At 43.9% G+C, this 27,567-nt stretch overlaps 1 protein-coding gene across 1 annotated transcript in view; it reads left to right on the forward strand.

The window, feature by feature from the left end:
* EPG5 (ectopic P-granules 5 autophagy tethering factor) overlaps positions 1-25,860 on the forward strand; it is a 92,522-nt gene extending 66,662 nt beyond the window's left edge. The window contains exons 28-44 of the mRNA XM_080919765.1: positions 1,110-1,252; positions 2,419-2,575; positions 4,347-4,541; positions 5,575-5,788; positions 6,392-6,540; positions 7,352-7,553; positions 8,048-8,120; positions 9,576-9,679; positions 10,784-10,959; positions 12,953-13,138; positions 13,574-13,783; positions 14,159-14,303; positions 18,949-19,191; positions 20,584-20,800; positions 21,366-21,581; positions 21,734-21,848; positions 23,821-25,860. Coding sequence (XP_080775891.1) covers positions 1,110-1,252; positions 2,419-2,575; positions 4,347-4,541; positions 5,575-5,788; positions 6,392-6,540; positions 7,352-7,553; positions 8,048-8,120; positions 9,576-9,679; positions 10,784-10,959; positions 12,953-13,138; positions 13,574-13,783; positions 14,159-14,303; positions 18,949-19,191; positions 20,584-20,800; positions 21,366-21,581; positions 21,734-21,848; positions 23,821-24,003 — 2,928 coding nt within the window. The 3' untranslated portion in view covers positions 24,004-25,860. The remainder of the gene's footprint in view (positions 1-1,109; positions 1,253-2,418; positions 2,576-4,346; positions 4,542-5,574; positions 5,789-6,391; positions 6,541-7,351; positions 7,554-8,047; positions 8,121-9,575; positions 9,680-10,783; positions 10,960-12,952; positions 13,139-13,573; positions 13,784-14,158; positions 14,304-18,948; positions 19,192-20,583; positions 20,801-21,365; positions 21,582-21,733; positions 21,849-23,820) is intronic.
* Positions 25,861-27,567: the final 1,707 nt, after the last annotated feature.

Genomic DNA, 27,567 nt, shown 5'->3' on the forward strand with positions numbered 1-27,567 from the left:
TAGGCCATCTCTCCAGATCTCCAGTGGATCCAGTCCTTTAAAGAGGCTCCATTCTTCGGCAACAGGCTCTTAGTTATTGCAGTATGATGCCTGTAGTATTTAGGAGAGCATGTTGATCCTGGGGCCATGTGAGACTCAGACCTGTGTCAGCCCTCCGTCCCAACTCTCTCCAGGGGGGTGAAGAGAAGGAGGAGGAGGAGGAAAGAAAAAGGAGAGGCCTCAGTCAGGGAAGATGTTATATGTTGGTTCTGTATTTGATAGGATTTGAACAAGTGAAACATGAGAAAAATAGAATATGTTTTGTCAAATATATTCTTAACCATTGATAAGTTAGTTCGTCATCATCAGTTTGTAAGCAAATATATAGACATAAGCTTTGGTATTTTTATAAGAAAATGCATTTAAGCCAGGTGTGGTGGCACATGTCTGAAGTCCAAGTACTTGAGAGGTAGAGACAAGAGAATCAGGATTCACCTGGGTTAAATAGTGGGTTTTAGGCCAGCAATGTTATATGAGACCTTATACAACACACAAATGATAAAAAAAATTATATTTCATTTCAATTTGATTCTACATAAAAAATGACTTTTAAATAGTTCCCCTATTATAAGTGATGGGGATTGAACTTACAGCCTTGATTTGGCAAGTACTCTTGTCACATGGAGCTACATTTTTGTCCCTCACCCTCACTTTTTTCTTTTTAAGTTGTTAGGGTCTCTATTTGTAGCACAGGCTGACCTTGAATTCATGATCCTTCTGCTTCTGTCTCGTGCTAGAATAATCCTTGATAGTTTTTGACATATTTTCCTCATTCATTTTACATTTAATCGAGTTTGGTTAAATTATATTGTTGACTATAATAATATTCTCTGCATCATATGCCAGTGTTTTTGTAATAAAATACCCCATTTTAGAAGTATTAGGAGGAAACCAGGCTGTTGAGGGCTGCCTGTGATAGATCATACCTCTAACCCTAGCACTTGGCAGGTTGAGGCAGAAGGATTGCTATGAGTTTGTGGCCAGCCTGGGCTATAGAGTTATTAGACCATTTAAAAAAAGAAGCAAACAATAATAACAAAAATTTTGCTGATTCCTTGAATTGTTATTAGTTTGAAGGCTTGCACAAGAACGAAGCAATAAGCCAGCAAGTCCATGTTCTGCAAAAAGAAGTGAAGCAGTTCCAAGCAGAAGCTGCTCAGCCCCCAGCACTAAATGTTGTGGAGGCTGCTGTGCATGCAGAAAACCTGATCACGTGAGTCCTACGGCCGGTCATTTCAAAGTTGGCTTTGCTGCTGATAGTAATCATGCATGTTGCCTTACCTCCTATGGAAATCAGTAAATGAGGGCCTTTGGGGCCCATCTGGCTAGCTGTCTATTTTTATAAATGGTTTTACTGGAGAATACCATCTCTGTCTCTCATAAGGCTGTGACTTACGAGCTTCAACAACAGATGTGATGTTTGCTTTATATCCTATAAACATAGACTAGTTCCTATCTGGCCCTCTCCAGCAAAAGTTTTCAAACCCTTGAGCTGTAAGATGATCCTGTGCATTGGAACTCAGTGATGGGGGTTTACCTCTTCTGCTTACCCTGGAGTCATCCTCACCCAGAAGGTTACTGTTGTCAACTCAGATTGTAAAATAAAGCTCACTGCCGTTGCTTACAGGAATGAGGCCTTTTTAACTTGCATGTGACCATTGTGGTTTCTCAGAGAGCTCCTGGCATCCATTCATCTATCCTAAACCCAGAAGGACAGAGCTCGGAAGGAAGTTATCTTAATTTAATATCACTGATCCCTTCAGCAAATGGGGATGGTGTGTAGAGGACACTGAAGGCCCCTGTGTAGGGCCTTGGGAAGGATTAGATCAGGTTAACCACAGGTTGGTATTTTTATCACTGGGAAGATACTATAAAGTGTGAGCATTAGAAGAAAATCTTAGATGTATTTGTTTTATGTGCACTAGTGTTTCCCAGCGTGTATGTGCTGGTACCACTCGTGTGCCTGGTGCTCTTCTCACCCTCAGGCATATTTTAGATTTTAAAATGTAGAGAGATCAACATACTAATATTTCAAAACATACAAAAATCAAGGAACTGACTTACATACAGTATATGAAAACTTTAATAAATGTCAAAATGTTTATTGAACTTTAATAAATGTCAAAATGTTCATTGTCCTTATAATAGCAGCTGATGTTTATTTTCTCTAGGAAAGTATAACAGCATTACTGTGTCTCTGAAGTGAATGTTTAGGTAATTGGTAGATACACACTTGCCACATGTAATATGTTTAAGATGCTGTTTGCACAGGGTTCTGGAGACTTACAGATAATGCTTGAGGAGTTTAGGAAATCCAAGAAACATCTGGGAATATGGTTCTTTACTGCAGACAAATACCGTGCTCATGCTTTTCTACAGGGCCTTAGTCAACACTTACAAGTTACAGCCTACACCCGGAGTTCAGAAAGTTGGCATTAGCCTTTTCTTTACTGTTGTGGACTATGTCAGCGATGAGACTCAGCGCCATCCTCCTACAAGGCAGTTCTTCACTTCATGCATCGAGATCTTGGGGCAGGTAAGGCTGTTCCTGGTTGTTAGCCGTGTGTGGACGGGCAGTGAGTCCCCACAGTGTCTTGACTACCTACAATCAGAAGCCTCTTGAGAACTGTTGGCTTGCTATGATGTTGGTAGAATTTTTGGCACAGAATGTTGTTTCTTCTACAAGAAAGATTAAGCTATTTATATATGAAAGTTATTCATATTCATATAAGATTTTGGCATAGGTTGTTGGTATTATTAACAATTACATTGTTAAAGTTTCTTTATCATTTGCAAAATAGTTTCTGATTAATTTTTAAAGTTTGTGCTCACTCTGACTCTGTATAGTTAAATACCACTCCCATCATATCTCTTGAAAACGATCAAGCTGAAGGAGTCCTAGTGGCATAGCCTGTAATTCCAGTACTTAGGATAAAAAGTTCAATGCCTGCCTAAGGCCACAGAATAAGTTCAAGTCCTACCTGGCCAACTTAGGAAGACACTGTCTCAAAAAAGTTATAAAACAAACAAAACCCCCAAAACGTTAGGGGGTCATAGGTTAGTGGTAAAGTGCTTGCTCAGCATGCATGGGAGAATTAAGTCCAGTACCCAGTATTGCTATTTATTTTAAAATTTGTATTGCTTTTGTGTGTGTGTGTCACAAATATGTGTATGCATTGAGGCCAGAGCTTTATCACTTTCTGACTTGAGACATGTTCTGTCACTGAATCTTGAGTTAGGCTGGTCACCTTGTGATTTCATGTCTCTACCCCCAACCTCTGTCAGTTTCAGGTGCACACAGCCGCTGCATCTGGCTTTTCATGTGGTGCTGGGATTAGACACAGGCCCTCAAACACGCGCAGCATGCATTCTTCTCCCAAGCTGTTTTCCCAGCTCTCTGCAGCTCAAGTTCCTTCAAATTATGTGTTTTTTGATGTGTTTATTGGTAGCGTGTGTGTGTGTGTGTGTGTGTGTGTGTGTGTGAGCATGTGGATGTGTGAGTATGTGAGTGTGTATGTATGTATGTGTGTGTTGCTGATTCTTTTCCTTTGTACATTTTTTGGGTTTTGATTTGATTGAAAGAGTTCTTTGGATGGTTTTTAGTCTAGTGTTTAGAAAATAATATATTTTTCTAGTTCAGTTTTCTTTCATTTTATGATTTTTTTTGTGTCACTGAAGTTAAAATTTTAATATAGCCATACCATGAGCCCTGCCTGTTATTTTTAAAAATTATTTATTTTATGTATATGAGTACACTGTTGCTATCTTCAGACACACCAGAAGAGGGCATCAGATCCCATTACAGATGGTTATGAGCCACCATGTGGTTGCTGGGATTTGAACTCAGGACATCTGGAAGAGCAGTCAGTGTTCTTAACCACTGAGCCATCTCTCCAGCCCCTGCCTGTTACTTTTGTAGTGATCAACATTAGCAAAACTTTCCTAAACCTGAGCTGCTTAAAAAGACACTTAGACTCTAGTGCATTTTAGCCATTGAACTACATTAATTTATTATTTTATCACTCATTATTATTATGGAGATAAAATCCTATTTTTTTTAGCTCTGGATGGCCAGGAACTCACTATGTAGAACTGGCTGTTCTCAAACTCACCGAGACACCCCCCCCCCCCCGCCTCTGCCTCCCTAGTGTTTTGATTAAAGGCACATAGTTTGTTGTATCTTTTTATTTTATATTTTTGATTGCAAAACTTGTTCACCTTATTTAGTACCCTTGAAGACTGATTGCTTAAAATGAGAGGGAAGGGAAAGTTGAGCGACCGTTCTTCTCGTCTCTGATTTTGCCCAGGTGTTTATTAGCGGCACTAAGTCGGAGTGCAGAAAGTTGCTCCAGACCATCCTAAAGAACCGGCGGCTGTGCTCTCTGCTCTCTCCTTTCTTCACCCCCAATGCTGCGCCTGCCGAGTTCATCCCACTGTATGAGAAAGTGGCGAAGTGTCTGAGCGAGGACAACAGTGACCTGGTCTTCATGCTGCTCACCAAGGTGCTCGTGAGTCGTGCGGAGTGTCGGGGATGACCGCTGCTTCCTATGCTGCAGAGCCACGGAGACTGGCCTCCGGTCCTTACACATTGCATGGTCTTTGAATAGGCTGACTTTACAGCCCCGCTTTGTGGGAAAGGGTATGGCTGCACTGTATAGACAGACTTATTGCACACAGGGTGACTCCCCAAAGGATCACATCCTAGCTTTCTTTAAAAACAGTACAGTCATGAAACATTCCTAATAGGAGTTTAATAATCCTTTTAAACTTATCCTGAATCTGTAACTATGTTCTTTGATCTGAGTTATTGTGAGCCAGACTCCATTTTGAATAAGCCCAGTCTAAGCAGCTTCCATTGTCCTCACTTTGAGTAGAAGACTCTGAGAGCACAGCAGGGACTTGAGTGGTGGAGAGTATCAGCGCTTCAACCTTGCTTGTGTGACGGCGATGAAGCAGGGCTGAGAGACTGACTTCAGTGCACAGCCGAGGGGTGTTTCTAGTGTGGAGAACTGGGGGATCCTAACAGTCTGGGTTTTCATAAACGTAGGGAAGTATGTCAGTAGAACCATGGTTGTTAAGTAAGCTCTTCAGTGCTGCTTGGTTCTGACACTGTCAAATGGGCAGTTCCGAAGCTCTGACCAGGTCTCAGATGTTCTTTGAAGACAGAAATGCGTGGAATTCCAGAAACAGTGGGATTGTACATGGATAGTGAATTGGTGGTCAGTGGAGGTGTTAGGTGTCAAATCTAGGGCTGTAAACATTGAAGGTGAGTGTTGTGCTTCTGATCTGGGCCTTTCCCAACCCTGAGTAAGTTTGATGTTGAGGTTGAGGCTCTGACTTTGCCTCAGAGCTCGGGTAATGAGTGGGGATGGTGGCATTCTGGCGCCCATCCCTTGTCTCCGTGCACATCTTAGTCCCTGTGTTAGTAGACAGGTACTGCTAGGCTGACTTTGGTTTTTAAATTTGCACAAACCTCTCTGCTACATCTAATTTTCTGACATAAATAAACGGCTTCTTGTTTCTGCTTCTTTTTAGTTCGATGTTCAGCAATGGTTAAACAGCACTAAACCCCCTCTGTCTGATCGTACCAGGCTCCTGGAGTCCATTCACTTGGCACTCACTGCCTGGGGCCTTGAACCAGAAGAAGATATTCTGATGCCATTTAATCTTTTCTGTAAGCACTGGACTCACCTCCTGCTCTACCAGTTCCCTGACCAGTACAATGACGTCCTCAGGCTGCTGATGCAGAGTAAGTGCCTTCATGTGCTCAGTGATGGTTAGCACATTTGCACATTTACCTCTCCACAGGTGCCATCTAGAAATGTTAAGATGAGGCCAGAGAAATAGCTCAGCAGGTAGTACTTGCCACTCAAGCTTGATGACCAGAGTTCAGTTCCTAGAACCCATGGTGGAAGGAGACATGTGCGCACATGCGCGAGTTCGTGCACGCACACACACACACACACACACACACACGCACACACACACACACATACACACATACACACACACACACACACATACACACATACACACACACACACACACACACACTGCACACTCACATTAATAAAATTTCTCAATCACAGTAGGAGGGTGGAGTCACCCCTGCCCTCACTTTCCAGTCCAGTGGCTTCAATGGAGCCCACTCCCATTAAGTCACTTTCGTTGTCTCTTTGTTCTTCTTATACCACATATCCCTAAACATTTGGTTTGGACCATCATTGTCTTTGTCATCGTCATTGTCACCATCACCACCCACCACACTTTATAAAGTACACATGGCCTTTGATTCAGGTTGTAAAAGTGATTTTGGAAAAACACAGACTGCTGTCTCTGTCTTTTTCTCTAGGCTCTGCAGAGCAGCTGCTGAGTCCTGAGTGCTGGAAAGCCACTTTGAGAGCCCTGGGCTGCTACGCTCCAAGCAGCCAGCAGGGGGCGGCCTCCGTGGAGAGCTCTGTGCTTCACAGTGCCTCGGATGTTCTCTTGTCAGACAAGCAGGTGTGTAGCTTTTGCTCTGACAGTTTTCTGCAGTTTTTTTCCCATTTCTCTTGTTTTAAACAATTGAACAATTAGAGCACATTTAAAAGCTTGTGTTTTTGTTTTGTTCTGGTGTGTGTGTGTGTGTGTGTGTGTGTGTGTGTAAGAGCTCCATAGTTTTCTTTCACTTTTGCTTCCTCTGTTCCCTTTCTCTAGACTGTTTTTCTCTTATGCTTCTGCATGTAGTTCTATCCCTTTCTGAACAGAGCAATGCCAGCATCCCCTGTATAAACCTTCCCTCCCACCTAAGGCCATCTGAGTCAGAGTCATCCCTGAGACCACTCCACGGCTCCCACGGAGCCCTTCATTTTACCAACTTTATCTGTGGTGGCTTCACATAAGAACTTAATTGAAGCCAGGTGTGGTGGCGCACAGCCCTACAGTTGTAGGTCAGGAGGTTCAAGCTAAAGCCTTTTGAGTTTGACACCAGCTTGGCTCGTCTGTGAGACTTTACCACCAAACCAAACAAGTAAACAAAAAACAACCTCAAAAATAAGGAAAGTATGAGAATTTATTTGAAATAAGGTTTCATTGCTTTAGAGTTTAAACCTACTCCCCCCCCCCTTTGTAATCTGTCAAAAATGGATATTCCCTTCGCAGTCTGTCGTGGCACTGTGCTGTAAAGGGCTTGAAGGCACGGTCAGTGGGTGCTTTCCTGCTGCTCATGAGCTTTTCAGTTTCATCTCCAGCAACAGGGAAGAAGGGGAGTGGGGAAGAACACTGACTAAAGCAGACGTTCAGTGAGCAGTCTTTGGTCGGCCATCTCTTCTAGGTAATGGAGACAGTACAGTGGCTTTCTGACTTCTTTTATAAGCTTCGGTTATCCAAACTGGACTTTAAAAGCTTTGGACTATTCTCAAAGTGGAGTCCTTACATGGCTGATGTGAAGACATTTTTGGGATACCTTGTGAAAAGGCTGACTGACTTAGAAATAGCCTTCTTGGCCCAGGACCCAGCTGCCCGCAGCAAGGAAGGTAGAGTGCTTCCAGCATGGCGGAGAGCCCAGCTGCCCTTCTGTTCCGGGGTCTGAAGTAGATTCATTAAGAGATTCTTCTCAAATGTCAGAGGGATAGGAACATGTGGTGCAGGTATAAGCCTGTATATTCATCATTCTTACAGTCGTCCACAGTGAGTGCAGGGTGCTTGCTGTAGCTTGTCTGGGCCCCGACTTGGTGGGGTGGGGGTTGGTGCAAAGAGGAGTATGTCTGTCATTTACCTAGTCATTGTCATTCTGATATAAAGCATTTATCTTGGAAATGGCATTATAAAATTATCTGTGTGTCACAGAAATGAAAGTCAGTTCACTGTGACGGATGAGAAGGGAAGCGTGCATAGTTGTATTGGCCATGCCGTTTCTGCAGCTGCAAAGGCCGTACACACAGGGGTAGGCTTTGCATACGGTTAGGGTAAAATGTGACCGATGGCCAGCATGAGCTCCTCCTCGTCTGTAACGATTGTGCTCTTTCAGTGCTGAGGACCCTGTACTCGCAGATCATCGAGCTTTTTAAGCCCTGGATCCTGGTTATAGAGGACACTGAAAGGTAAATAGTTTTTCATATACTCATATTTTTAAAAAATTATTTACTTAAAGTTCTAATATATTTAATATATAGGTCATGATGATTTCACAGATTGAATTTTTAATATAGTGACATTTAAATTGATAAAGTCAAGGCATTTTTATTTATGTAATTATTCATCTGGGTAATTAGTGATATTATCTTAATATTAATTTGGAACAAAGTGAAACACTAATTTCCAATTTTTCACAGTAAGGAAGTTGAATATGTTTACATACTTAAAAATGTTTTTTCTATAAAGTAGCTCTATAAATATTGGTCTCAGCATTTTCTGTGAGTTTAGCTATTTTTGTAATTAAGTAATATATCAATTTATTGGGTTGGAAATGAAACCTTAATCATGTAACTCTGCAGTTAAATAAAAGCTTTGTTTCACAAGTGTGTAGAATATAGAGAGTTGTAAAGATGCTCTCACTGGTGCTGTGGGTCTCTGTTCTGTTAACAAATAGACTAAATGGACCCAGGACTATAGAAATTACAGTAGGGCAAATGCAATGTTTTATAAGGTGTCCTTAGAAACATTAATGTCTTACTCAAATCTCCTAGCTGGTTCATTGTTGCCAAAGCTGGGCCAGACTTTAGGTCCTTGTATTAAGGTCAGAGAAAATCTGAAACTGTGGATCTTTGCTTTTCCTAGAAGACTGTCTTTGAATACTTTGTTAGCTTCAGGATGGTATAGACTGGCTTCATAATAGGCTTGACAGCTTGTTAATTAATTCTACAAATTAATGGAGCTTATTGATATTGAACTTTCCAGATGAGGAGCAGAATTTCACATAAAGGAGTTCTTGTGAGGGATAGATGGCCCATTAGTTAAGAATGCTCACTTCTCTTGGAGAGGACTGGGGTTCAGTTCTTAACACCAATGTCAGGTGGTTCACAGACACCTGTAACTCCAGCTTCAGGGAGTCTGACATCTTTTTAGTCAAATACATGCGCACATACACAAACACACATTCATGTGCTTGAGTGCACACACAGCAATTTTAGGAGAAAAGTTCTTTGCTTACCTCTTGTGGTAAATTTAAGTCATTTGTTAACAAACATGAATTTTATTTCATTTTTTGTTTATGATCTGAGTAGAGGTATATTATTGTTGGTTTGGCGAAATGGCACTATGTATACAAAAAGCTGCTTGTCTCCAAGCTTGAAGCCCTAAGTTTAGTCGCTGGGCCCACGTGTAGAAGGAGCGAGCCTACAAGCTTATTCTCTGCTCTCCGTGGTCACACGTCTAGGTGCTGGTGATGCTGGCACAGAGTGAGAGGAGGGAGAAGCTGCTTGCAGCTGCCATTGCCCTCTGCCTTTGCCTCCAGGAGCTCTGAAGGCCACCGAGTGAACTTTGGACAAGTGGTCTGAGACTTAACTCTGTCCTGTGCAGATTCATTTCTGAGCATGTGTTTCTTTCCTCTGAAATAGCCATCAGCGACATTACCCCTGGCTGGAGAGTGACACTGTGGTGGCCTCCAGCATTGTGCAGCTCTTCACTGACTGTGTGGGCTCACTGCATGGGAGTTTTAAAGGTAAGAAGGTGTCATGGGTGCTTCCTGTGCCTTCCCTTCAGTCATTTACAGGAGTTCCATAGATTCCTGTTGAGTATTGGCTACTTCTAGTTGTACTCTAGAACATCCTTGCTGGTTTCCATAACAACCGGACTAACACACCCTAACCCAGTAAGACATGGGGGTTCTTTTTTTTCTTGCTTTCTCCTACTTCTTTCCTTCTTTGTGAGCTCACATGCTTACACCTTCATGTAGAGATGTGGAGGTCTGTGTTGAATATCTGCTTGTGTCATTTCCTACTTTTTGTTTGTAAGACTCTCACCGAAGCTCTCTGTGTTGGTTAGACTCTTCAGCTCTGCGTTACAGGCACATGCTGCCCTCACCTAGCTTTTATGTGGGTGTTCTGAACCTCAGCTCAGACCCCCAAGCTTGTGCAGCAGTGCCTTACTTACTGAGCCACCTTCTCAGCTCCCCACCTTTTAAATAAGAGGAATCCTAGGGCTGCAGAGAGGGCTCAGTGGTTCAGAACGCTGCTGCTCTTCCAGAGGACCTGGCTCAGTCCCCAGCACTCCTATTATGGCTCCCAGCCATCTGTTGAGTCCAATTCCAGGAAGCCCAGCACTTTCTTCTTACCTCTGTGGCCACCGCACACATGTACATAGACATGCTGGCAGAACACCTATTTACATAAAATAAAAATGAATCAAAAGCCAATGTGAAGTAATAATTCATCAGGATGTAACTTTTACAATTAGTGTGTGTGTTGGGGGAGCGGTATATGGAGTCTTTGGAGGACAACTTGTGGAAGGTGGAAGTTGGTTCTCTGGTTGTCATGCCCAGCAACAAGCACTTTTAGCTACTGAGCCATCTTGCCTGCTCTCATCCCGGTTTATTTTGCAGCATGCTGTAGATATGTATCTATACACGAGTGAGCAACATGCTGTAGATATGTACTTGGGCTAAAAGCCATTTAGAAGTTTTGAAGAAGAAAAGCTAATCACCTTGAGACTCTTAGACCTTTATGTTCACGTTTGTGTTTTGTGTTAACATTTCTTTTTCTTCCTCTCTTTTTATTTTTTTAAAGAAGCCATATACCTTGAGCTATATTTTCTTTTAAAATTCTAGACAAGCTGTTGCCAGGTGATGAAGGAGCCCTGCTGTTGCACTTGCTGCATTACTGTGAAGCGTGCACAGCACCCAAGATGCCAGAGTTCATTCTTTATGCCTTTCATAGTGCATACCAGAAACTCGAGTGGAAGGACCTGCACCCCGACCAGAGGCTCATGGAGGCCTTCTTCAAGGTTCGGCTCTTGGTAGTGTCTCCCCTCAGTGTGGGCACATTTTTGTGTCTCATTCTGAACCCATCGTGGAAAGCAACAGCTGTGGACTCTCTGTTGCTGTGTTGATGCATGACTGAGAACATCTGTTAAGCTGGTTGTAAAACCCAGAGAAAGACTTTGCCTCTGCTATGTTGTCATCCTCTAGTTTAAGAAAGAGCGTTGTGTGAGTCCCTGGCTTACTGACTGAGGCTTGATCAGTCCTGGTTAGTGGTTAGTTTTCCAGGGTAATATTGTTACAACTACTAGTGAATGTTGTATGAAAGAAAATGTGAATCTGTACTCAGATTCCAAGTTGATTTCAGCAGTTATGCAATGGAATAATTAGATTGTAATAGATAAAGTCATCGTGGCAATCAGTGACATATCATGATCAAAGAAGGACCTAGAAGAATCTGAAGGAAGGGCTAAGAAATGTGCATGTGAAGCTTTGCAATAGAAGGCCACAGTTACAGCAGCCCCATTGTCGCAGCAGCAGGCGGAGCTGGTGTCTTCCTTTCCTAGAAACCCGAGCGAGGTCATCCCCCTCATCTGCTCACTACTCATCAGTTTGTTGTGCTTTCTCCTTAATGTCCTACTTAGTACTGCTGAGTCACTTCAGGGCTGTCGTGGATACAGATCTGAGACTATTTATGACGATTACTAAGACACATTATTTCCAGTGCTTAGTAAAATGTACTGGAGCCTTCTGGCTTTTTTTTTTTTTTTTTTTTTTTTTTTTTTTCTTTTTTTTTTGTAAGACACCTTAGTAAAATGTACTGGAGCCTTCTGGCATTTTTTTTTTTTTTTTTTTTTTTTTTTTTTTGTGACGCCCTACCTAGTACTGCTCTTGGCAGCTGCTCTTCTGTCGTGGAGCTCCGAGGAAGCTGATCCTGTTTAGCAGTTGAGGCACAGGTCCTGAGTAGATACTTAGTCACCATTATGAAGCTATGAGAGAACCTTGGCTTAATGACCCGTAAGGCAGCATTTAACTGAGAGGGATGCCGTAAAAGACCTGTTAAACTTCTTTAATTACAGATTGGTCTATCGAGGAATGATGTAGATTCTGTCTCTAGGAGTTTTACTCTAAGGATTAGATAGCTTTGACCTGCCCAGAAGCTGGGATTCTTTTAAATGGCAAAACTGGAGAGCAGATTATAAAGGATAAAGAACTGTCTGCCAAGAGAGAGCAGATGTGAGCCACCACCAGATTCTAGTTTCAACACTATTTTATAAGTAGTGTAGAGCTTTTAATATTAATCCTTAAAGAGAGATTTATAGCACTATGTTTATTAAAATAAACAAGTGGGAAATACTGAAGTAGGCTATAGAGACTTTCAGATTGATTATGTTCTTTATAGTATACTCCCAAGAAAGCCTCTGATAGAGACCAGTCACGTGGTCATGTGTATAATACCAACATCATGGTGAAGTTCATGTTAATATCACATACCCCACAGTGGTAATTACCTAAGTGTGGTTTCATGGACCACACTATGAACACCAGAAGGGAACTTGCACATCCCTGCTTCTGGTACATACCTGGGAAGTCAGCAGCTCGGGTGTGCCAGCAGTGGGTCTGAGGTTTGGAAACTGCTGACATGTAGAGCTCTGCTTCTGCTCCTTCTGTTCCAGCTCACCAGAGGTCCTAACACTCACAGCTCCAGGGACTCAGGGGCAGGGACCTTCCTTTGGGTTGGGTCAGGGAAGGTCTTTCTTCTGTTTAGAATTACAGAGTAGGCAGTGAAGTACAAATATGCAAGCTCAAGAATGTGTACTTACCCTGAGAGGAAGTTCTGACCCTTCAATTCAGTTTATGTAAGGTGAGATTATCAGTGAATATTTACTATCGGAAGAAAAGTAGTCTTTTAAAAATATGTATAAAATGTGTAAAAATGTGAAATACTGACTCATTTCCATTTTCAAGATATATTAAACAACTAAGGAAAGACAATATTTTTTGTTCACTTCACTTCAGGTGGAACGCGGAAGCCCCAAGAGTTGTTTCTTGTTTTTGGGGTCTGTACTTAGCAGAGTCAACTGGGTTAGTGTGTTGTCTGATGCCTGGAATCCCATCCCCCTTCCTGAAACTCAGAGCATGGTCGTCTGCCTCCTTTTCATGATGGTTTTACTAGCAAAGGAGGCTCAGCTAGTTGACGAGACAGTAAGTCTGAGGGTCTGGGATGATCTTTGGCTTCTTAGCACGTTGTTTTCTCCTAATGATGTTTTCAGACGTTTCCCTAACTTGGCATATGAGCTGCACCTTCATCTGCATGCTTACTATCTTGGATAGCCCACAGTCTAGTTCCAAATAATCAAGGAAGCTCACTGAAGTAGAATAACTTATTAATTTTTACTTCAGTCTGCTGAGTTTTTCTTGAAGTGTTTCTCTGTAGCACCAGACTTCTTCTGAATTCTTGTAGATACTCATGTTCTTTTGCTGGGACCTTGACTATTGCTTTCCCTTGATGCTAACTTGAGTACCTACTTCCTTGCTTCCTACTTTCTGTTCTTAACATAAGCTGCTTTTCCCACAGAATAACCAGAGACATCTGTTTCGGGGCAATGAATTTAAAACAACCTGCCTCCTTTTTTTTAGGATTCACCGTTGCTGGGCCTCCTTGGACAGACAAGCTCGCTCTCATGGCACCTTGTGGATCACGTGTCATACCAGAGCATGCTGGGTTATTTCAGCAGTCACTACCCGCCATCCGTCATCCTGGCCAAAGACTGTTCTGCTGAACTGATTGTGAAGCTGCTAAAGGTGTCTGCAGGACTTTCTCTTCCTGCTGACAGCCGGAAGCATGTTGTAAGTTGGAGAAGTGATTTAAAAGTTGGGGCGTTATTTAGGATCGGAAGTCAGATATGTACACGTATGGTTGGCCATGACTCTTGTGACGTCCTCAGCAGAGAAGGCCGGGGTGTGTGTCGCTGTGTGCTCACAGCCTCCTAGGTCCTTTGTCTGACTTTTTTCATTAAATTTTGATGACCCAGGTTGAGCAAAGGTCAGAGGGGTTGGAAAGAGCAGATGTGAGCGTCTTAGCCTGCAGAGCAGCTTGGCCACAGGCGTGTCCTTCGCTGTTTAGTAGAGGTCCAGGTGCCATGCTGTGCTCCTGGGGAGTATTCAGCTAACATGTCCTGCTTAGTTCATTTGATTGATCCCCACCCCCTTTTTTTTTGTCAGGACATAATTCCAAAATGCCAGGCTTTCACTCACCAGATGGTTCAGTTTCTCAGTGCCCTGGAACAGAATGGAAAAATCACCTTCCCAGCACTAGAGCAAGAAATATCTAAGCTTTTGGATGATATCATTGTCTTTAACCCACCTGGTAAGTGACCAGTGGAAACCCTATGCTCATGCAGACAGGGATTCTTTCTCCATCTTAGACTTCATGAGCCGAGGGAGGGGCTGAAGGCCACATGTTCCAGATCCAGACGGTCAGTGATCTGGACGGCAGGGCCAGCCCTGAGGCAGGCAGCAGGGTTAAAACTGGAGAGGTTGACTCTGGCAGATGTACATGTGAAGTGACTTGGGCTGAGGTTAAAGCTGCATAAACACATTAAATGACAAGGTGACAGGAGATTGTGAGGAGGGGGTCAGCTTTTACATAGGAGTTCAGAGTCACCTGCTGGTTTGTTAAGACCTTTAATTTGTTGCCAGCTGGTGAATAGACAGCCTGCCAGTTACTTCTACCAAACGTAACCAAGAATGTTCAATAAAAACGACATAAACCCACCGAAATTATAATTTTTGGTAGAATGATAAAAGATAAGGAAGCTTGAGGCTGGAAGTGAAGACTGAGACGTGGTGAAGGTGGGCGGGCACTCGGGGCTAAAGCAGCGGCTCTCAGCCTATGAGGCAGCCCCTGTGGGCACGAATAACCTCCTCATAGAGGTCGTGGGCACGAATAACCTCCTCATAGAGGTCGCACATCAGATATTTACAGTATGACTCATATGAATAATGTTATGGTTGGGGTCAGCACAGCATGAGAAGCTGTTATAGGGTTGGAGCATTAGAAGGTTGAGAACAGAACCATTAAGACGCAGTCCTGCCTCACGTGGGAGCCGAAGAAGAGCCTGTGTAAGCACATGGAAGCTCAAGGCGTGCTCCTGTGTGAAAATGGGCGAGTGTAAGTTGATCCTACTGTTTTGAGCTCATGTGAGATAGTACACTCTAAGAAAACCAAAAGAAAAATAAGTCAGGAAGCACTGTGGGAGCTCGGGTTGGTCACGGGGGACCATGAGAACTGGGGTCTAGTGACGCCCTACCTAGGAAGGGTGTGCTGGAAGGACCTGGGAGCGCAGTGAAGTTGAGTCTGGTGAGGGTGTGCTGGAGAGCTGGCACTAGTAGTCATGTGTGGCTCATGGAAGGTTATCTGTTGGCTTTGATCCTGAGTAGGAAGGCTGAGGCAGGCTTGGATCTGTCTGCAGAGTACTCATCATAAATTAAAATTGCTGCTGCTATTCATTTGAAACTGAAGTGAGGCTTTTATTATCAAGAATGTTTATGCTCAGAAATGCATGAAAAACATGCACACAGTGGTTATCACTCTCAAGCGTGTTTCTTCGGTTTTGTTTTAAAGTTTTGACTTGTAAATAGTTTTTCCCAGTAACGTCAGTTTCTCACTGTACGTGTTGAGGTTGCTTCACTGGGCAGGACTTCCAGAGCTTACCATTCTCACAAATACCAAGTCTTGTGAGAAATAAGCAAGCCTCAGTTCTGGTCTAATACAAAAACTTTACCTTATTCAAGGTAACTGAAAATAAATAATGAGCAAAAAGCATTCTTGTTCAGTGAGCGAGACACAGTTTCTGTTTTCAAGTAATGCTCTCCACCCCTGTCACCTCTGGCCCCGTGTCCTTCTGAAATGACCATTAGTATTACCAGCCTGTCCGCTGTGTGAAAACTAAGGAGATAAAACAGCGATTATTAGGAATCTTAAAAGGGGGATTTCCTTATTTTTATGCTTAATTTTAAGTAATCCATATTTTATGTAAATTACCACCAAATATGGAGCGTGGTGGGAGTGAGGATGGAGGTAGGGGCTCTGGAGTTTGCCACACGGCTGAGATCTGAGAGTTACATGCTTTATTTTTTTCTATGAGCAAAGGCTGGAAAATGCAGACTAAGTCAGTTTTTTTCATACCATCTCAACATATATGTCTTATTATTTTAATTAAAACACTTATATAATATGTTTTGATCATGTTTTGTTCCCTTTTCCAACTCCTCCCAGGTCCTCCCCACCCCCTACTTACACAACTTTACATTCTTCTTTGAAAATGAAAAACAAAAAACTCCAAACCAAAAATCAAAACAAATCAGTAAAACAGAAAGTGCTTAAACAAACCAAATGAAACAAAAGCCCACCATGAAAACCCATGAAGTTCATTTGAGGTTGACCAACTATTCCTGAACTTGGGGCCTGCCCTGCAGTGTGGTTGATAAACCTGGGGGCACTCCACTGGAGGAAATTGATTTTCCTCTTGCCAGCAGGTATCAATTGCAAATAGCTTCTGTGTTAGGGTGGGACCCCTGCAATTCTTCTTCCTCTCAGTGCTGGGACCTCATCTGGCTTGAACCTGTTCAGGTCTTAGGTGTACTGACATAGTCTTTGAGATTATATGTGTATCAGTCCTGTTGTGTCTGTTTGATATTGTTGCCTTGGAGTCATGTACAATCTTTGGCTCTTACAGTCTTTCCACCTCCTCTTCTGTATAAATCCCCAAGCCTTGAGGAGAAGGGTTTGATGAAGACACCCCATTTAGCATTGACTGCTCTAAAGTCCTTCACACTCTGCACATTGTCCAGTTGTTAATTACCATCTACTGCAAGAAGAGGCTTCTCTGATGAGTGTTGAGCCACACACTGGTCTGACATATCAGTATGTCATCAGAAGTCATTTTATTGCTAGGTTACTTTAGCAGAGTAATAATAGTAGGGCTACGATCTATCTAGTTTCAGGTTCTTGGTCACGCAAGCATGAGCTCCATGAGTGAACCTTAAATCTGAGAAAGACAGATCCACCTGGTTACTAGAAATTTGGGGTTTCTACCCCACCTTTGACCATTTAGTTCCCAGATAAAACATACATACAACCTTTATATTTTTAATAAGCCTTAATCAGCATTAGAGCTGGGCAGATGTCTACCCTCTATGCTGTTTAAATCTATTTCCTATCTATAACCCTGAGTTATCACTTACTAGGTTTCATCTGGGCTGTTCTTAACTCCAGTTGGCCAGCCTTCGGGGCCATGTTTTCTGGACTCCTAGGCTTTGTTGTCTCTTCCTCCTCACCTTCTTTTCTCTCTCTCGTCATGATCTCCTCTAATGCCCAGCCCCCCCATCTCAATTCTGTCCACCTATAGGCTGCAGGAATCTTTATTTACAAATCAGAAATAACTTGGGGGGTCACATAGTGTCAGTCACTTGGGTCTACAAGCCTCTGGGGCAACCTAGGGGGCCTGCAGTTAACATTACATTATCTAGCAAAAGACCAAACCTTCAACAGTTTGTAGCTGGAGTGGGGTTTCCTTCCTCCTCTGGTAGCTCCCATTGAGGAGTCGGGTGTTTACTATTGCTCCTTCCTTTCTGTGTGATTTGATCTTTTCCCTTTTGTGCAGTTGGTGTTTTGATTGTAACATTTCATGGGCGTCTCTTTCTACTTGGTGTTCAGTAGGCTTCTTGATAGGAAATCTCTTTCTTTAAATTGGGGAAATTTTGATAACAATATTTTTGAGCCTTTTACCTTAGTTTTTTCTTCTTCCTCTGTTCTTATTATCCACAGGTTTGGTGTTTTCATAGTGGCCCAGATTTTCTGCATTTTTTTTCTTTTTTTTAGATTTAAAATTTTTCTTTGACTGAGCTATCTATTTCTTCTTCAAGAGCTGCATTCTCTCTCCATGTCCTTTAGCCTCTTGCTGAGGCTTCCTTCCAAGCTCTTTGTCTGACATCTAAGCTTCTCACTTCCCGTTTTGTTATAGTTTGGGGTTTCTTAGTGATTTGATTTCTTTGCTAAATTCTGCTATCATGTTGTAAATTGCTTTCCTTATTCCAGCCAACTGTTTGTGTTTTCAGTCTTCATTAAGGAATTGACCATTTCCTCTTTAAGGCTTTTGGACATATTCATAATGGCTATTTTGGAGTTCTTGTCTTATGTTTCAGCTAAATTACTTTTTTTCCAGTCTGTTACAATAGAGTTGTTGGCTTCTGGAGGATAAATATTATCTTGGCTCTTCGTATGTGTGTTTTGTGCTGGGATCTAGGTGTCCGAAGTTAGATGCTTGAAGTGTTTCTTGGTGTGGCTATCTGGTCTTCTCTTTGTTGGGTATGTGTTTTGTTCTTCGGTTACCATTGCCCATCTCGGCCAAGTGTGGTGACTGGGTCTCTAGCAGAGTCCCTGTGAGTGGGTGTCTCAAAAGAAGATGGAGATGGGCTAGAAGAAAAGAAAAGCAGGAAAGAGCTGGAGAGACCAGGGTCTGCACCAAGAGGTGGAATTCCCCCAGGAGCTGAGGTTGAGGTGGGAGGAGGGGGCTCCTACTAACAGGTTGCAGCAGGCCTAAGAGTAAGTCTGGGAAAAGAGGACTAGAGGACAGGAAGGGTAACAAAGATAGCTCAGCTGAGTCACCGGGGCCACCTTGTGAGAGGGTGGTTCTGTGAGCTGGCAGATATCTGAAAGGAATGGAGAGGGGCTGTAGGAAGAAACCCCATATCTCCTCACTAAGGTGTCTTTCTCTCACATACTTTAGGGAACTTGTAGACGTTTCTGATTTCCCTCTTACAGTGTGTTTATGTGTCACATTCTATTCATAAAATACAGGCGTCATCAGACCCTCCCCGCTGCTCCTTTGCAGTCAGACTCTAGGAGTGTGAAGGCCCTGGACAGCAGCTGAGATAAGAACTGTTGTTCTCATGACTACTTTCCTGTCCCTGACCCAGAGGTCTGAGTGTGTGTCTGTCTTTGCCTTTAGACATGGACAGCCAGACCCGCCACATGGCTCTCAGCAGCCTTTTTACGGAAGTCCTAATGATGATGAACAGTACAACTGTTCCGACAGCAGAATTTCTTGGTGTCAGTATTCGGACCTGGATTGCCCAAAAAGTGCATGGGTTGGTAGTGCTGCCCCTTTTAACAGCAGCCTGCCAGAGCCTGGCGTCGGTCCGCCACATGGCGGAGACCACAGAAGCCTGCATCACTGCGTACTTCAAGGAAAGTAAGAGGACGTCACCTTCTGTTCTCACTGCATCGGCCAGTCCCAGGAAGTCATGGACAGCTTCTCACTCTTCCAAAAGACAGGATACTGTTATAATTCTTTCTGCCAGGAATTCTTCACATGACACACGCACACACAAATACATATGCATACATGTACATACACACCTGCATAGACATACATAAACACACACCGTATACACATGCATACATGCATACATACACATACATTTGTAGATATATATGTGATAGAAATAGATTTTTTTTTTCTATAAAGAGCTAGTCAACATAGAACACATGGCCCATGTCTTTTAAGTTCAATTATATGTTTCAAGAGAGAAAAATCTAATTTGCTTTTTACATTTTCAGAGTATCAGACCAACCATATTATGATAGCAAAGTCAGTTTTTAAAACAAATGCCGTAAGTCAGAATGTATATAATGATAGTCATTTCTTTTTTTCTTACCACTTTCGGTAAAAGGAATTTTTATAAAGATCTTTTTATTTCTCTTTGCCATGCTTTTTAGTAGAATTTATTTTTTCACATTTTATATGTATTAGTGTTACATATATGTATTACCTGCATGTCTTTATGTATAACACATCTGTGCCTGGTGCCACATAGGCCTGAAGAGGGCACTGGATCGCTTGGAGCTGGAATTACAGATGATGGTGAGCTGCCCTGTGGGTGCTGAGAATTGAACGCAGGTCCTCTGGAAGAGCAGCCAGTGTTCTTAACCACTGAGCCATCTTGCCAGGCCTCTCGTCATACTTTTAATTTTAAAGCTATCGTAAGCGGATCGCTTTTTCCTGATCCTCCTCCTTTTATTGTTCCTTTTTCCTGCCACCAGACTCTGGAGATGGTAATTATCAGAACAGCTCTTCTCAAGTCTGATACTCAAATGTAAAATTTACACCAGAGTGAGGTTCCAGGACATGCCTATCCCAGAGGTGCTCTGTATCACTGTGGGCCCTCACTCCTCCCAAAGGCGGAGAACTCAGTTCATTTGTGTTTCTAAAATTCAAGATGGTTTCCACTAGACTATGAGCTGCTTTAGTAAGTAGAAATGCTTGTGAGAGACTGGATTTATTAGTTAGAAAAACCTAAGCATTGATTAAAGTTGAAACTCTTTGGTGCTCTGTAGTTGTTAATGGTCGCCGTATAATGGGAAAGGTACTTCAGAGATACACAGTCCTGAGTTCCAAATCTTTGTGACCCTTCTCTAGTAGCATAGCATCTGGCTTTCTAGTTGAAGCTTCACCTTGAACTTTTCTGGCCTCTAGGCACACTCTGAGAAACAATGTCTTACATGAGGCTAAAATGAAAACAGTCATTAGGTTCTTGGGGACATGAATATATATTGATATTTCCTCTCGGCGTTCTTTTCTTAGGCTCCCTTGATCAAAATTTAGGATGGGGCCCCATTCTGGTGTCCCTTCAAGTTCCTGAGCTCACCATGCAAGAGTTTCTGCGGGAGTGCCTAGCCCTCGGGAGTTGTTTGACTCTCTATGTCTACCTGCTTCAGTGTCTAAACAGTGAGCAGACTGTGAAGAACGAGATGAAAGTGCTTCTCACCCTCAACAAGTGGCTGGAGCAGGTGTACCCAAGGTGTGCTTGCCCACTGGCTGCCTCCAACTGTGGGGTTCCCACATAAGGCGCAGAACCCAGGGCTGTGTGAGAGTCACAGGCCTTTCAGGGGCAGTAGCCTGTGCTTGGGAAAGACTTACAGCTTGCTGAGCTAATTTCCGAGCAGATACTTTATTTGAGGCACCAGCCTCCGGTTTTCTTCCAGTAAGGATCAAGTGACAGGACATGCAGCCCAGTGAACGGCGTGCAAATGTTTGGGGTGTGGCAGCTCTCACAGCACTGTTGCTTTATTAACATTTTGCTAAATCTCTTAAATTTTGTTTTCATTTATTTTGTGTATATGTGTGTATACACTTGTGGGTCCATGTGAACCATGGTGTATCTGCGTAGTAACAGAACAGTTTGTTCTCTGCTTCCTCCGTGTGGGTCCTGAGGCTCAAACGCAGGTTGCCAGGCAAGCATCCCCTGGTCCTGGCATGCGATTTAGAGTAGTAAATGTCTCCCTTCTTTAAAACTCAAATGTGTGTTTCTGTTAAATGAGTGGGAAAGTTCTTACATTTCATTTGCTCCTCTCCCCGCCCCCCAGCTCTGCACAGGAAGAAGCAAAGCTGCTTCTATGGTGGCATCAAATCCTGCAGCTGTCTCTGATTCAGCTGGAGCAGAACGACTCGGTCCTGACAGAGTCAGTCATCCGGATCCTGCTCATGCTGCAGAACAGGCAGAGCATCATGGCCGAGGAGAGGCTCAGCTCTGGGATTCTGGGGGCAATTGGGCTGGGCCGGAAATCACCTTTGTCCAACAGGTGAGGAAGCTCCTGCTCTGCTCTGCTCTGTGGGCTGTCAGGTAGCTGCCACCTATAGAAGTCCAGTGCTGAATGGAACAGGAAGTAGGGCTTGTACTTTTAAATGCTCACTTTAGTCATCTCTCACCTCTGACCTTTTGCTGACATCCGAGGTTCCGAGTGGTTGCTCGAAGCATGGCCGCCTTCCTGTCAGTTCAGGTGCCTGCAGAAGACCAGATTCGTCTGAAGCCTAGCTCTGAATTACATCTCACTCCAAAAGCTCAGCAGGTCAGTAACAAAGCCTTAAAGTTGTAAGTTTCCTGGTGCACCTCCTTAGAAGGGGGTGGCAGATCTAACCTGTACTGTCCAGGCCTGGGATGCTGAAGTAGCACCGGGCTGGTTCCTTGGTGTGTTCAGTGTAGATCTCAAACTGCGTTTTCTAGGTACAAGCTTAGATCAATGAAGAGGCCAGTCCAGGCAAGCTGGTCTGGGGTTGTTTGGCACAGGAGGATGTGATAAGTGAGCTTCCTGATACCAGGACTGACACTGCCCAGAATATGGCTCACTTGATGTGAATGGCAGTTGGCTGGTTTCCTGTGCAACCAAATAGTCCCTGTTCCACAAGACTGAAGAGTGACCACTGCAGACTGGTGCTTAGGAACCAGCCAAATGGTGGCTATTAGAAGTTACAGTGTACACTGAACACATGGCTGGCTACAGGTCCCTGTAACTTGTGTTCTCCTCGCTAGCTGGCTGACCGGGTAGAGAGCCATCCTTGAAACAGTGAGAGTGGTTGCTGTCCTTGAGTGATTGTTCCTGCTGGGCTCTCCTTCCATCCTCCTAACAACCCTGGAGCACAGAGTGGTGATGAGAGAGGGGGTGGGAGGCGCTAGGAAGTCTGTTCCAGTTCACACTGGTCTGTCTCCAGGATGCCCATGTCCCACTCTGCAGGATGTCTGTATGGCAAGAGCTCAGGGCATGTGAGGATCCAGAGTTGGGTGTGGTGGCAGGCACCTCTGATCCCAGCACTCTGGGATCTCTAAGTTCAAGGCCAACCTGGTCACCATAGTGTTTCAGGACAGCTAGGGCTACATAGAGAGACCCTGTCTCAAACTACTGTTGAAGTTTCTGATGTTTTCATGAGGCCTCAAAGATGGGTCGGTGAGCCCTGTGTGGGCAGATGGGGAGTCAGTGAAATTTATATATAGTGTATTTGAGGAAACCCCATATATATATGTATGTATGTATATATATATATATATATATATATATATATATATATATATATATAAAAGTTTTTTCAGGCCTAAGTTGTGCTTAGGGCTGACTTGGTAATTTATTTCTAAGCTTCTAGCTTGTTCATCTTACTAAAGAAAAAAATCTCCCTCTTTCTCTTCTGAACCAAGCAAATTCATATGTATATTATTTATTTATTTATTATTTATTGTATTATTTATATAATATATATTTAATGCTGGGGGTTCCCAAAGCTGGAGGGAGGGGAGGCAGGGCTCTCCATGTGTAATGGCTGTTCTTGGGTTAGGGGTTATGGGCACATCTTCTGAACCCCATGGGTGACTGAGTTTGGCAAACATTTGGCAAACACAACTTCCCACCTCCTTGGATCACTATTTGCGAGCTTTGTTTTCTCCATGTTTTTCTTTGTTTTACAGTGAAAGAAGGGGGGAAAGGAAGTTATACAGTTAGAGAATGTTTTTATTTTTCTGTTGATGAGGGTTATGGGCACGTATTTCCTTGAGTCTGCTCTGTCTGTGGAGGAACTTGGCTTGTGAGTGGCGTTGGACACCTTACAGTTTGCTCCCAGCAGCACTTAGCAGGTGCCATGTTTGGGATTTTACCTACTGTTTCCTGTGATGGTGTACCCTAAGAACAAACCCGGTGGTACTCTACCCTGTGAGGTGCAGCTGATGCCTGTGGTTTTCCGCTGGGTTCTGGGCAGAGAGGGATCTGGTGAGGAAGAGCCCACTGATGGCCCAGGGAGGACAGGAGTAAGGTGGGCAATGGTCGGAACTCTAGCCTGGATGTTGCCGTGTCTCTTGGCAAGGAAAGGCTGGGAAATAACAGCATATAAGAGAGAAGGCTTCGGAGGTCAGAGAAGTTTCATGTAGCCTCGTCTACCGCCTCCTGCTCCCTTCTCTCAAGGCTCCCGGGAACTACACAGCAGTAGTAAGCGCCGCCCTGTGGCGGTCAGGTGGTGTGGATGACTGCAATAAGTCATGTCATCATTCCTGTCTTCCAGGTGCTGACAGGTCTTGAGTCCATGACGCTGAATAAGCAGTATGTGGAGTACCAGGACCAGATTCTGCATGCTGTCCAGTTTATAAGGCATCCTGGCCACTGCCTTCAGGATGGGAAAAGCTTCCTGGCCCTTTTTGTTAACCATCTTTATCCAGAAGTGCATTATCTGGACAACATCCGGTAGTGAGGCTGAAGCCCTCGAAGTGCCGTGTTGCCCCTGTGTTTACATTAGCTGTGCTGTTGTGCGTGTGTCTTTGCTCAGTTTCACCACAGGGCTCAGTTTTGCCTGGAATCGACTGAAGTGCAATTGGGAGGCATCAGATAGTCCTGAGTGTGTGCTTATCTCTTACTGTCCAGCAGCCATTTTAGTGTGAAAGTACTTCCACAAGTGTAACTAAGTTCCCCTTGAGTCTAGAACCACTCACATTTGGGGACTGTGCCTGTCAGCTCTCTCCGAACAACAGACAGGGTTTTGGTATCTATCTGCACTTAGGATTCCGTGTTTTGTTTAAATGTCAAGACTCCTTCCTATGCCAGATCTCACCACTTTTCGAGGCATGAGACCTCTTTGGGAGTCATGACCTCTTTTGAACTCTATTGGATTCTTCCAATGTAAATATTCTGATTTCTCCAGTGTGAGGAAACACACCAGCTTAAAAGTAGTATGTTATCTACTTTTCTCTTAGAGCAGAGATAATACACTGGGTTAGTTCAGGAGTGGTGGCATACACCTGTCCCCTGAGCACGTAGGTGGCTGAAGGGGGGTGAGGGTGATCACAAGGGTGGGGCAGTGTGGGGTGCGTATCAAGAGCATCGCAAGAAACAGAACACCCTGACCACAGTGGACAGCACAGATGGTGACACATCCTCTGGTTGTGGCAGCGTGCTCTGTGCCAGCGGTACTGTGCTCGGGTGTATCTGGTTTTGTCCTTGTAGGGGGAACACACACAGCACTGACGGCAGCTGCCAGGGCACTAGAATCCCTTGGGTCTCTTCGTTCACAGTGTTTTATTGGCCCTGTCTATGTGAAATTCCCAACTCTTGCTATAAGTCCGAGCTCTCTGGCGGCCCTACTGTCAAGGGACACTGGGGACTTTGTACTTCCTCCTTAGGAAAATTTAGATGAAGCTGATGGACGTGCTGGAACGCATGTCCAGAGAGGAGGAGCTTGGTCAGGGGAATTTGAGAAATTTGGCTTTTTGTGAGTGGCTCTGTGCCTTCTGTCGTTGCTGAGTCCCCATTACCTGTCTGGCACAGTGCTCTGTTCCCTTCACATCTGTTGCTCATGTCCCTTCTGTAGAGTTAAAAATTTGACTTTTGTCAATATAGTCATACTTCTCAAAAATGGCCCCAAATAGGTTTTGCAGGTCCAGCTTAAAACATGTCTCTCTTTTTATGGGTTTAGTCCTAGAAATATCTGTGTGAAGTCAATGAGTGGCCACCAAGAGCCTTGAATAAAGATGGGACATACATTTAGTGGGGAGTTTGGAAGCTTGCCTAGTAGACATGTCTTGGAACACTGATAAAGGACATCCCTGTTCAGTGGCACCACGTGTCATTGTTCAGACGTCGGTCTCAGCCTTCACTTCTGCTTCTCTCTGCTTTCCAGACCCGTCCTCCTCACTCCGGGAGAACTGTAGAGGCTGTAGACAATTGAACAAGCATCAGCGATTCTGAGGCCAGGAAACACTGTGTCTGTGTGGTTTCTCGGAGGAGAACCAAGTTACCAATATCCTAGAATGTGAAATGTTTGAGTCATAGTGTATACAGTTTAGAAAACCAATTAATTTTGGAAGTTTATAATATTTGTAAATTTTATCTGTAAAAAGTATAAACAATAAAATCAACCTTTGATTGTAAGTGATGAATCTGGATTGAAGGTTACTGTAGATTTTTATGACTGATAATAAATTTATTTCGCTTTGTAACTGGTCGGTAAAAGTGCCACCTTTTTCATCCTTGCTTAACGTCTGAGAGTTATTTGCTTCAGATTCTGTGAGAAGCTCTGGGCTAAGTCTTTAAGAATAAGTAACAGTTCAGAACAAAGAGGCTGCCTGCAGACAGGCTGCTGGCTGCTGAAAGACAAGCCTGGCTTTGCTAGGAAAACCGTCCACTTTGAGAGTGCAAACCCATGACATCAGAGACAGTGGTGGGCACTTGATGTCCTTGTCACCAAACAAGGCTGTGGCTGAGCAGTGTGGAAGGGGGAACATCACAGACTCCAGAGCCTCCTGCAGCTTCCCAGGAACAAGATGGGAGAGTTGGCCTCCATGGAAGTGCCTCTGCCTCTCCAGGCACTGCCCACCACCCTGTGCACACGTGGGGCAGAGAGGTTGCTCTGGCCTTCCTTGTTCTGCACTGTAACTGGAACAGGTGACAGTGAGGTCCAGTGTGATAATGGCTGTAAAGGCTAGCACCCACCATACGCATTTCTGAAACTCTTGCACACTTGACCTTGGCTCTAAACATGACTGGTGGGTGTCTTGCTGGTTAAGCCTCTCCTGTGTCTTGGCTTTTGGTGTCAGTGAATGTGAAATGTAGAATCTCCCCATAATTATCCAGCAGTCTTTCTTTAAGGCCAACCAGTCTAAGGTCTGGTGTGTTTAAGCTCTTTGTCTGAATCAATCTGATGACACTGGTTTTCAAAGGTATTTTGTTGTGGTAAATATTTCAGAAAATGAATAAACCCTCAATATTAGCTAGCATCATAGAGTCGTATGGCATTATTGGGGTTTATTCATTTCAGCTGCCGCCAGTTGCAGCTGTGGCCACCCCCTTGGCTAGTCTTCCTCCTAGCTGTCTCTCTGTTAGCTGGAAACTCGTCCCAGCCGTGGCTACCCTCTCGCAGTTCCTTTGGCAGGTCCCTGTCACACCAACCCCACACATCCAGTTCTGTGGCGGGCTTGGTGTGTCTCGCTACAGTTCCTTTGTCATGAACTCAGTTGCATCACCATGTGAAGGAAAACACCACATCACATAATAAATTGATATGATACCATATGTCCACCTAGATAAGACAAACTGTGCTATAATGACCCATCTAGTATAACTACCTGTGGCTACTCAGAGCCACGTAGTGATGGTTCATCTTTGTCCCCCATCTTGCCTCCCCTCTCTTTGTCTTTTCTCCCCCTTTCCAAAACTCTGTTCCTGCCTACTCATTTTTCTTGTCCAATGACAGGCCTCATTTTACCTTGTGCCTGCCTTCACCTGCATGAAGACAACAATCTACAGTATTTTCTAAAAAATATTTCTTCTGAAGCAGGAAGCCAATGTCTAGAATCATGGACAGAGTCAAGGCACATACAATACCTTGGTTTCCTAGGTGGAGATCAACTTCTTCCCGACCTGGTGAGTGTTTTGGAGTTCACTGCCTGCCCACCTATGCCAGGGCTCTGGTTCTGCATATCTTGATCCAGGACGGTCCCCTGTAACCTTGCCTGTTTGTAGATATGCCTGGAGCATCCAGGAAGGACCTGTTCTCTCCGTTACCTCATTCCTCCTGTCACTCCTCCCCTGCCCCCACCCCTTAGTCCACTCTGCTAAGTGGCCAGAGTCCTTAGTCATCTTTGAACATGATGTCCGATAAAGCTGCTTTTGGGGGCAAAGTGCCCAAGTCAGTCCACAGTCCTACGACAAAGACTAACAGCACCAGAACTACGGTAAGGCACACGAGATGCCTGGGAACATGCTCAGCCCTCACAGATGCAGAGAGAGAGAGCATCCTTGCCCATTTTGTCCCGGGTAC

The sequence above is a fragment of the Micromys minutus genome (genome assembly GCF_963924665.1).
Source record: "Micromys minutus genome assembly, chromosome: 8".
NCBI lineage: Eukaryota > Metazoa > Chordata > Mammalia > Rodentia > Muridae > Micromys > Micromys minutus.